Below are 12,399 nucleotides of genomic sequence, written 5' to 3'. Positions count from 1 at the left end.
GGTCGCAATTCTATATAGCAGTTTTGAAATAATTAATGTCATTATCATCAATAAACACTCATGGAGTATCTCTGGATACTTAATAAAAGGTTGGGATGATTTTAAGGGATGATGGTAATGATTAGGCTCAACCCTTTGTTTAGGCTTTTTCATCTAAGGAGAATGATCTTTGGAATACAAAGGATAGTGCAAAAATGGTTAGCAGGGAATGGAAATTGAATATAAATGAGAAAATAGTCTAATAGCACCTAACCTAGACATGGAGAAAAACTTGAATGTGTCCAGAAGAGAGTGACCATTGTGGTTAAAAGATTGGATAGTACCCTGTGTGAAGATAAATTTGAAAGAAGTGGAGATGTTTGTCCTGGATAAGAGACTTAAATAGGGCATCATAAATGTGTTCATATATTTGGATAGTTGCATGTATGAGAGGAATCAGACTTATTTTGCTTGGCCTCAGGGGGTGGGAAAGCTAGGTGATGCAGTGGATAAAGTGCCAGTTCTGAAGTCAGGAAGATGCTTCATGAGTTCAAGTCTGGCCTCAGACACTTACTTGTTATGTGACCCTGAGTAAATCACTTAACCTTGTTTGCCTCAGTTTCCTCAGCTAGAAAATGAAGTGGAAAAGGAAATAGCACACTCCAGTATCTTTGTCAAGAAAACCCCAAATGGGGTCATAAAGAGGTAGACATAACTGTAAAACAACTGAAGTAAAACAAAGAGTAGAACGAGAGCAAAGGGGTAGAAGTTACAGAAAGGCAGATTTGGGCATGATGTAAAAAAAAAAACCACCTTCCTAAACTGAAAGAAGAATGGGTTGCCTCATTGGAAGGTGAATAACCACTTATTGGTATGCTGTAAGAAGGACTCTTGATTGGGGACAGGTTGGACTTGAAGGCTTCTGAGGTTCTTTCCAATGATTCTAATACTATGTTCAAGGATCTTTCAAATTAAAACAAGACATTGAATCTGGAGCTAAGAATACAAAGAGATATAGAGATGAATGAATGAATGAATGAATGAATGAATGAATGAATGAAACCAGTTGTTACACTTTTCCTATGTGATAAGCACTACATATGGCATGATTTCTGCCTTTAGTTGGGGAGATAGGACATCTATTCACATTTCTACCAAATGGCTACAAGAGAACAATTAGCATGTAGTTCTCTTGGAGTAGTTGGTGATAAGGGAAAAGGCTATCTAACTCAGAATCCAGATAAAAGCGAAAGGTCATTTTCCTTCATGACAAGGATTGGTCACAGCGCTTATCCTTTCTAACAGGGATAATTATGTTCAAAGATTAATACCAATGCCTACTTCTACTCATGAAAGAAATGGCCTCTAAAACGACCTTTGTATACAGTGGTGAGTAGTACTCAAAATATCTCTAAATCAGCATCAAAGAAACAAAACAATCTTTATTTTCCATCATTGACAATAAAGTCATCATCATAAAATATCACCAGGCATCAGAAATAATGCCTTTTTCATAATAATTATTTAAAATGAAATCTTCAGCTTTCTGGCCTGGAACTTATTTTGAAATACTTCAGCCTAGGATACTGTTAGGACTCATTGTCTTTCTCCCTGACCAAAAGCAATACAATTCTCTATCTTTAAATAATTGCATTTTGAAAAAATGTAAAAATGTTTAAGATCTTTAATAATACAGAATTTACTCCTCTTTTACTTTAAGCATGAGGCAGTGAGTTATAGTACTTAATAAACTGGATGTGACATTAGAAGACTCAGGTCCAACTTCCAGTTGGCTCACTAATCCTACATTACTTTTGGCAAATAAAATTTTGGGCCCTATTTTTCTCATTTAGAAAATAAGAGGGTTGGATGATCTCCATGATTCTTTAAGCTTTAAATTTATCATTCTGAAGGTGGTGGGTAGGCACCGAGCCATGTGTTGTTCACTGCCCAAGATCTCTTCTAATTCTAAATTCTGGTTCTAAACTAGAACCAGAGATGGAAGGCACCTTATTGGTCATCTAGACCAGCTCCCTCATTTAATAGATGAGCAAACTGTAGCCAAAATGGATGTGTGGCTTGTTCCAAGTCACACAAGTAATAAGTGACAGATCCTGGATTCAAACTCAGGGCCTGTAACAACCATCTTTTCACTGTATGATCTTATGATTTTTAAGAATAATCTAAAGTGCTCAACAGATATTTTCTGACTGTTTATTTTTTAGGTAGAATTTAACAGGTGTCATTATTTTTAAGTAGTTTTCTAAAATAATAAACAAAATAGAAATCTTCTTTAAACATTGACAAATATCTTAGAGGGGAGAATGACTGTGGGGAGTTAAGAGGCATTTATATGCCAGGCACTGTGATAAGCATTTTACAAATACTATCTCATTTGACTCTCACAACCCTGGGAGGTAGGTACTATTGTTATCGCCATTTTATAGATAGGAAAACTGAGGAAAACAGAGATTAAGTGATTTGACCAGGGTCACACAGACAGTGTCTGAGGCTGATTTTGAACTCAGGTCTTCTTGATAAAAAGGCCTGGTACTCTATCCACTACTTCACATAGTTGCTTTTGTACCATACATATGCCTCTTTTTTCTACAGGAAAGAAGTGGCATATCATAATGTTCAGTTTTGTCTTCTTTGTTTTAAAGGTTTGCTCCAAATAATTAGATCTTGAAAAAGACCCTTTTTACTGCAAATTCAGTGATTTATGGATATATATTTACTTCCATGAGATTATATATAATGCCGATTGATTGTACAGAGGTCTTGTTCAAAGAAGAACTAGATAGAAGTGTTCAGAATCTCTGTGTCTTTAAAGAAAATTCTCCTATGCAACTTAATTTCTTCTTTTCCTTTTGGAGACTTCAATATCTTATAGAATTTAGAGTTGGAAAGATTCATAGATTAGAGATGACAGATTAGTGATTTCCAGTGCTTTTGTAGGAACAACAACAATGTGTTTTGAATTCTCATGGTAATTTAATGCACTATTCATAATATTCTGTAATTATGTACTCCTTAAGGTATCATGAAATAATTTTTAATGTGAATCACTAGGATCATTGTTACGAATTCCTAAGGGTTTTGCAAACCACTTAATGGGAACCAAAGTCAAACATCCTTATTTTCCACAGAAGGAAAATGATATCCAGACAGTTACAGTGGCTCCCTCTGGGTCACACAGGTATCAAATAGCAGAACCTATACTCAAATCTGGGATTTCAGACCTCAAATTCAGTGCTTTTCCCATTGCCTCTCAAAATTGATTATTCCAGGAGAGAAATCACACAAAACTTCAGTGTTAACTTAATATGTCATGCTTTTTTTCACTAGGTCTTCATGACCATTAACCATGCTTATTTACACTGTCCTAGGGCTTTTACTGACTGTACAAAAACACTGGAGACTGTCAGTGTCAGGATCAGTGACCAGAAGCAGCACTCTGCTTCATCAAAGTCTTTGTGATACCATGATATAAGAAACAGGGGGACAAGTAAACCAATCAATAAATAATTATTCTTTAAGTACCTAGGATATACCAGGGTCTGTGCTAGGTATTGAAGATTTATAAAAACAAAAGTGAAATTGCTCTCATGAAACTTACATTCTATTGAAAAAATTCAAGAAGAGAGAAGGAAAAAAATAGAGATGGAAAAGAGAAGATGGTGAGTCCAGGAAGAGAAGCAACAGTTTGAAATGAAGAAATGGAAGAAGGAAGGAGTCAGAAACACCTCAATTCAAATTGAGCCTCAGACAGTTACTAGCTAGATGACCCTCAGTAAGTCACTTAGCCTCCATCTACCTCAGTTTTCTCATTTGAAAAATAGGAATTATTATAGCAACTACCTCCCAGAGTTATTATGAGAATCAAATGAGATAATATTTGTGAAATGCTTTGCAAATCTTAGAGCACTATAAAATGTTACTTATTAATGGTTGTTTTGTTGTTGTCATGAATTGTGGAGCTTGGGTTTCAGGAAAGTGGTGTGGCATAAAATGCTTTTCTAGCCTATCAAGTGCAATGCCACTTTCTTCAGGAAACCTCTACTATTCCCCCTCAGTAGCTAGTGGTCTCACAATCTCACCCCAGAAACTATTTTGTATACATTTTGTTACTATTTTTCTATGTATTTTTCAGTTTTTACACAATAGAATGTAAGCTCCTTGAGGGCAGGGATGGTTTCCTTTTTGTCTTTGAATTTGCAGAATTAATTGAATGCCTTGCACATAGTAGGCATCTAATGAATGTTTATTGAATGACTGAATTCATATTAAATTTGAGTGGGAGTCTACCATGTTCTACTCAAGAAAGAACAGTTGGCAAATTCTGGAGTTATCTTCCGTTTAAACTTCAGACAAACTAAAGCAATTCATTTATAGAGCAGGATGGGCTTATTTAACAGTTGTTTATGAGTATTAATTAAACTAGTTGCATTTGATAACCATGCTTGCCTGTTTAATATGGGAATCAAACAAACTCAAACAACACTTTTATATAGAAACATCCAAACAAAGAGTTAAACTTGACAAATCACCTTTTACTCTTTGGAAGTAATTTCTAAATAGAAAAGGGATCAATGATAAACTTTTTCCAAATTAATTTTCTGCTGCAGGTATCTTAAATTTGGTTTCTAGGCATAATTACATAATTAAATTTGGTTTCTAGGCATAATTACATATAGGGTGGCCAAATATCCAGACAAATTTTTTTTTTTTTTTTGGTGAGGCAGTTGGGGTTAAGTGACTTGCCCAGGGTCAAATAGCTAGTAAGTGTTAAGTGTCTGAGGTCGGACTCAGGTCCTCCTGACTCCAGGGCCAGTGCTCTATCCCACAGAGCCACCTAGCTGCCCCTAGACAAATTTTTAAAAACCACTTAATTATCCAGCTGTTTTCAAATATAGAGATGTTTGGGATTTGACTGACATAGCTTCCATCCCTTTATCACCTACTTATAAAATTTTAAGCTTTGAGTTTTTATTTTATTTTCAGATCCATTTTGGGTTGTAGTATATAGCATAAAAATGAACTTAGATACAGATAAAGAATATAAGCTTAAAGTAATATAGGAAAAATTTGATTCTATAATATTTATTTTGCTGCTAATATTCCAATAAAGTTAACAACAGTGTGGGACAAAAGTGCATCAGGGCAGGGAATAGATTTTCTAATCTAAACAAGTGAACTGCAAAGGTTCTTACAAAGTCGTAAGAATTTATAAGAAGTAACTATTCAAAGGCAATGAGGTTTTGGATGAATCTATGCCTTTAAGGCAAATAGAGATTAAGAAAATCTTATATAGAAATGCCCTCCTTTTTGTCCTCTTTCTACCTTCTTTCCTTTCACAGCTAAACGAAACAAATCAAACTGTTAGTTTGTATGCTTGTTTATGTGTCTCAGATAGATAATTATCTTCTATTTTAGAAATGAAAACACAGTAAACTCTCAGGCAGAAACTAAAACAATGGGGAAGGTCAAATAAACATATCACTTCATAATATTGTATCAGATGTTCATAATGAGGACCCTGAAGTGATAAAAAACCTTGAAATAACTTCTGGATCAAAAAAAAAATAACTATATGCATTACCTTTAAAAATATGTATTGAGGGGGCAGCTAGGTGGTGCAAGTGGATAAGAGCACTGGCCCCAGAGTCAGGAGTACCTGGGTTCAGATCCGGCCTCAGACACTTAACACTTACTAACTGTGTGACCCTGGGCAAGTCACTTAACCCCCACTGCCCTACCAAAATAAATTAATTAATTAATTTAAAAAAATGTATTGAGCCTAGTCTGTAGTTTTAGTGATATTTGTCTTTAAAAGCTGATGATTTATTTCATCAACAATATTTATTAAGTGTTTATTATGTGCTGGCAAAAAGTATATGATAACTTAGTTAAACATAATATTCATTAGCAAAATCAGACTCCCCATTCCTTGTCTTAACCATTTTAGATAAACAGGTTTTTGTTTTGTTTTGTTTTTAAAATATAACATGGATCGATTACTTGCTACTTGCTACTAAGGCAGAGCTTTTTGATGGACTATAGAAGTGTTTGTCTCAGACTGCAGAATCTATTTGTTCAAGCTTAGACTATAAAAGCAGAATGTTTCATTGGAACAGAATTCGGTGCCCAGCCTGATCCACTTCCTCAGAATACTAGAAGTAAATACAATGACAAATGTTTAGGTGAAAGACCTCTTCCAAATCAGAGAAGAAATGACAGACAAATAGTTCATTAGTGAGTTATGCAATGAAAAAGAAGCAAATTAGAAATAACTGTTTAAGAAAATGTGAATTATCTAGGAACACTGACTTTTACCATTAGTTTCATTATAGAAGGTAGAAAAAAATAAATCAAATAAAATTAGCATCCACCACTTAAAAAAACACAACATGAGCAAAGACTCAACCCCTCTCCCCTTAAAGTTATTTATAACGAGGGCAATACAATAAGACTTACATCTTTACCAATCAGGTCCTCCTGGTTTTCTACAATTCCCCAGGGAGCAATACCTATGGTACATATCTTCCCTCGAGATTTTGATGCATGATCCTTTAAAGCATCCCCAACATGTCGAATAACTCCTAAAGAGAGGAGAGAGCTTTAATAAGCTTGTGTTTTAAATGGTTTGTTCCCCATCATTCAATGATGAATTATATTTATTATTTTGCTGAAAGTCAAGAATACATGTTATGGAACAGTTTGAAAATAACTTCAATACAACCACATATATCAAAGACAGAAAATAGAAAATTTCTGGTGTAACATTAAGTAAACATTACCATAGCCTATATCTACTCTTGTTCCAAATGAACAAAGCTGCTAGTGAGTGCAAAGGGTTGGAGTGGGGGTGGAGGAATACACCTGAATTACTAGATATGTGCATAAAATATAAAAAAAAAATCTACCTAGGCTATACATATACATATATGTATATATGGAAAAAGTCTAAAAAAATCAATGAAAAAAATCATTAGAATTCTGTTTTTATTTAAGATATTCATTATATTAAATGAGACATTTTGACTTTCTCAGAGATGTTATCATAAGAAAGTAATATCTGAAGTTTGAAGTCCAGAAATGAAATATTAGAACATGTAAAATTCAAATATACTTGTAGCTATTAAAATCTCTTATCATTTATGCACAGGAATTAATGACTTTGGGGAAGGTAAAAGATTCTAATTATTAAAACTTGATAAGACTTGAAAACAGACATGCAAACCAGACCTCACTTTAATAAATTTACTAAACTGGACCATGGAGAAAACTGCATAAGGAGAGAGAAACCACTAAGTGGCATTACAAAACTAACTGGACTTTCAACCTTATATAAAAACCCTTCTTTCCTTCCTTCCTTCCTTCCTTCCTTCCTTCCTTCCTTCCTTCCTTCCTTCCTTCCTTCCTTCCTTCCTTCCTTCCTTCCTTCCTTCCTTCCTTCCTTCCTTCCTTCCTTCCTTCCCTCCCTCCCTCCCTCCCTCCCTCCCTCCCTCCTTTCTTTCTTTCTTTCTTTCTTTCTTTCTTTCTTTCTTTCTTTCTTTCTTTCTTTCTTTCTTTCTTTCTTTCTTTCTTTCTTTCTTTCTTTCTTTCTTTCTTTCTCTCTTTCTTTCTTTCTTTTTTCCTTTCTTCCTTTCTTTCTTTTTTCCTTTCTTCCTTTCTTCCTTTCTTCCTTCCTTCCTTCCTTCCTTCCTTCCTTCCTTCCTTCCTTCCTTCCTTCCTTCCTTCCTTCCTTCCTTCCTTCCTTCCTTCCTTCCACCCTTCCACCCTTCCACCCTTCCACCCTTCCTTCCACCCTTCCTTCCTTCCTTCCTTCTACCCTTCCTTCCTTCCTCACAGATTATCACAATGCTATTAATACATTCTCACTGATTAGTTCATTGGCTGCCAGGTAATTTTCCCCCTACTCTACTACTTCATGAAACCATATACTAAGGGGTTTTCAATCCAAACTGATGAAATCACAAAGCCTTTGAAGCACTAATGTAATCATATAGAGGCAGCATGATACAATACAAAAAACCCCATGCATTTGAAGATAGATTTAGTTTTAAATCTTACCTCTGACACTTATTACGTGAGTGACCGCAAGAAAGTCACTGAACTCCTATGCATTTCAGTTTCTTCACCTGCAAAATGTGGGTATTGCGCTAGATGACCTTTGGTATCCCTTACTGCTCTAAATCTGTGATGCCATGACATTCTGATGCTTTCTAGTAAAGGAGCTTCAATCTAAACTGATAAAATGGCACATCTCTTGAAATATTGAGGTTTCTATATAGAAATAGCATGGTATATAGTAGAAAGAACAATGGGCTTTTTTTTGTGGGGCAATGGGGGTTAAGTGACTTGCCCAGGGTCACACAGCTAATAAGTGTCAAGTGTCTGAGGCCAGATTTGAACTCAGGTACTCCTGAATCCAGGGCTGGTGCTTTATCCACTGTGCCACCTAGCTGCCCCTAAGAACAATGGGCTTTTAAGGCAGAAGGACCTAGGTTCAAATTTCTTCTCTGCCATTTATTACCTCAGTGACCTGGGTGAGGCCTCACTTTCTTCATTTGTACAGTGAGGGGGTCAGACCAGATGGCCGCTAAGATCTCTGACAGCTTTAAATTTATGATCCTACGATCTGTGTTCTTATAGACAATACTCTGTTTTTGCTTCTGTTTTTTAATCGAGGTATAAATGAATTTTCCTTTAAAAGTACAGATATGAAGATTCTTTGAAAAAAAATCTGTTACTCTATTGGTTTTTTTTGGCTTCTACTCATCCCTATCATACTATTAAATATGACAGAGGACAGATTATGCAATTGGAGGAATTTTAAACAATTTTAAGTCCATAGTAAAGAAAACTTGACTAATAAACCTTTAATTTCTTTTGTAAATTACATACTGTTACACAGAAGAGAAGAACATTGGAATATGTTCTCTATGACAAAAATCTGGTGACTCAATATTAAAATGGCATAAGACAAGGGTTCACTTTGTTGTTTCAATTTAATGATATATGGTACTTCTAATGCAGGATGAATATTTAGGTGAATTTTTAAAAAAATTCAGAGTTGTAAGGGACTATAAGAAGTACAACCCTAATTTGAAAAGGATTCCTCTCTACAATTTACCAGACAAGTGGTTACTAATTTTCTATTTTATGACTTCTAGTATAGGGGAGTCCACCATCTTTAAAGGTAACACTTCAATGTTCACCTTAAGCAGTAAATAATCATATATAATATTTATATTATTTATTAATTTGTATTATTTATTTGTATAATAATAATAATTGTAAATAATGAAATTGAATAGTTAGGAAACTTTTTATTCACATTAAGGCCAAATCTACCTCTCTACAACTTCTCCTTTGCTTCTAGTTCTACCCTCTGTAGTCAAGCAAAATGAGTCTATCCCTTTTTTATCATGCTAGCACTTTAAACATTGGAGCCACCTAAGCATTCTGTGCTCTTGGAGAAACCTTCTCATTCCTTCATCCTGATGCTTATATAGCAAAATTTCTAGTTCCCATACCATCCTGTTGACCTTTCTTTGATTAGCTTTCAGCTTGCTAACACTCGTCCTAAAATGCTGTGCCCAGGTCTCAACACAATACTCCGGTTATGGTCTGGACCATGGGCCTGTCACCCCCTACCCCTGAGTCTACACATGATGATGCTAGTTAAGTATGAGATAATATTAGCTTTTGGGGGCTGCCTTGTTGCATGACTGACATAGTGAGCCTGTAGTCAACTAAAACCCCCAGTTCATTTTCAAATAAGCTTGACTGTTTATCTTCTTCCATCCTATACTTGTGTAATTGACTATTGCAAGATATTTCTGCATTCAAACTCTGTCATTCAGTATAATAGCTACCCTTTCAGTATCTGGTGGGTTGTAAATTTTATAAACATACTATCTAACTATCTAAGTCTTTATACAAACCATCAGTTAAAATATTGAATAGCCCAGGTACAAGGACAGATACCTGGGATAGTCTGCTCTTTTCAAGATAACAGCAACTGAATTAACGATTACTTTTCACTGCAGCCTTTCCACCAGTTCACGTGTATCTAATGTACCATTTTTTCTTGTCCTCATAAGGGCTACATGAGGAACTTTGTCATATGGTTTTGTTAATATCTAAATAAAATCTATGTATAGTCTAGCAAGCCTATTTAAAAGGACATGAGATTAGTCTGGTAGGATTTACTCTTGAGAAAGCCCTGTTGATTCATTAGTGATCACTAATACACCAACAAGTATTTATATTAATAATCTGTTCTGCAGTTTTTTCTGAGAGTCCTGGTCAAGCTCATATCTTAAAAGGGGCATTCCATTTTATTCCACCTTTTAAGAAGATTTCATTATTTTTCCATTCTCTTCAGTTCAAAGATCATTCTTCTTTGTAGAGATAAAAGAAACATTAATTCTTACCCCTCTGTTCATATAATGTACTTTGAGCAGCAGTTCTATTCCTTCTTTGGTTTTTCTCCTAACCTGAGCATAGCTTAAAAGATATGTTTTAATCATCCTAATCATTCATGGCCAGCCTTAGGTCATGATGGATTTCAGTTTGACTAACATTACTCTTTGAGGACCACGAAATGCTTTTCTATTTATTCCATTTCCTGTTCTACTTTTTTAAAAATAAAAGTTGGTTGATAAGGTCCTGGTGCTTGAGCAAGGATTTCTTCAGATGATTTCTCTGCCCTTTTTATTCCACATTGGAATTGTTTAAAAAATGTTTTTGAAAGATTTTATTTCTCTTGGAATAATTTTCCTTATAGAATTTTAGGCTATCAGCCTATCCATTTTCTTGTTGTGGGGAACAGGAAAAGGACTTCACTCTACTATGTCTAAATGGAGTTTGGGGCAAAATTATATTCTTTTCCACATTTACAGTTAGGGAACCACTAAAAAGTGGTTCAGGATAAAAATTACTTTTCCTATTTACATGAAAAGAGAGGGCAACAGTTGGCTTGTCCTTGACCATCTTAGTTCCTTCCCACCAACCACTTGTTATAGAAAAAATTATTATTGTTATTGTTGTTATTTAGTTATTATTCAGTCATGTCCAACTCTTTGTGACCCCATTTGGGGCATTGGTCATTTTGGCAAGAAAAATGATGAAGAAAGAATTAATATAAATCAAAATATTTTTCAGTGACACAATTGAATAAGAATTTGATAGGTTAACTTTGGTGATTTAATTTTAATTAAATCTAATAAAATCTAATAAAATTTCAATCACAGTTATTAAACAGCTACTATTTACACAGTGCTTGTTGTTGTTGAGTCATTTTAGTTGTGTCTGGTTCTCTGTGACCCCATTTAGGGTTTTCTTGGCAAAGATATTGGAGTAGTTTGCCATTTCTTTCTCTAGCTCATTTTACAGATGAGGAAACTTAGGCAAACAGGGTTAAATGACATGCCCAGGGTCACATAACTGGTAAATGTCTGAGGCTGGATTTGACGTCAGGTTCTCCTGATTCCAGGGGCCAGTGCTCTATCTACTTCACCTAGCTGCCCATAGTGTGCTTAGCAGGAGTGATATAAAGAAAAATATGATAATTCCTGCCCTCAAAGAGCTTATATTCTGATATACAGCCTATTAGACTCTTACTTAAATACTTGCTTAAGAAGAACAGTGTGAGCATGTGTTATGTCTACAAGTCACATATTCAAGGTAGTCCAGAGAGTTCTGAAATTAGGTGGCCCAGTTGATAGAACAGTGCACCTGCAGTCAGGAAGACCTAAATTCAAATTTGACCTTAGACACTAACTACCTGTTTGACCCTGAACAATCTCTCCTCCATTCCCAATGAAATAATATTTGTAAAGCATTTAGCATAGTGTCTGGTACATAACAGGTACCATATGAATGCTTATTCTTAAAAGAAAACAACCTCTGAAATGACGAATAATGAAAGCTATATCTTTAATTATTCTGAAATTTAACTTACAAAAACCTGAGAAAGTATTGTAGAAAATAATCTTCTACAGACTCTAAATACAACTTATATGAAGGCTAGCAAGGAAGCTTCAAATGACTTATAACTGCAGCAGTATTGATTTACTTTAATATATTACCTTGCTGACTCAGCTACAGACAATGTGTCAGAAAAATCTAGAGGCAATCATTCCATTAACTTTTATATATTAATAATGTACCACGGATAAGCACTTAGCACCTTTTGTACATGTCTGGAAAGTGGAGTGGGGTGGGCAGGAAGTCAGTTGACTGTCTTTTCGCATTACAATAAAAGACAATTTTGGCAGGTTGAAAATAACTCATGTTTATGACCCCTAACTAGGATAAAAAATATATTTCTTTTGTTACATTGATTATTTGGGGGAGGGGAGGGTAAACATTCTATTAAATCTAGCAATGGAACAAAATTTTGAAAAT

General features: G+C 34.9%; 1 protein-coding gene across 11 annotated transcripts in view; it reads right to left on the bottom strand.

Annotated features, from left to right (window-relative positions):
* Positions 1-12,399, bottom strand: part of TRPM3 (transient receptor potential cation channel subfamily M member 3) — a 1,147,313-nt gene that overhangs the window by 330,284 nt on the left and 804,630 nt on the right. For all 11 annotated transcript variants that reach the window (XM_043978969.1, XM_043979003.1, XM_043979047.1 and 8 more), the window contains exon 5: positions 6,457-6,581. In XM_043978969.1, the coding sequence (XP_043834904.1) occupies positions 6,457-6,581 (125 nt within the window). The remainder of the gene's footprint in view (positions 1-6,456; positions 6,582-12,399) is intronic.

The sequence above is a fragment of the Dromiciops gliroides genome, chromosome 1, assembly GCF_019393635.1.
Source record: "Dromiciops gliroides isolate mDroGli1 chromosome 1, mDroGli1.pri, whole genome shotgun sequence".
In the NCBI taxonomy this organism is placed as follows: domain Eukaryota; kingdom Metazoa; phylum Chordata; class Mammalia; order Microbiotheria; family Microbiotheriidae; genus Dromiciops; species Dromiciops gliroides.
This window is presented reverse-complemented; position numbering and strand designations above follow the sequence as displayed.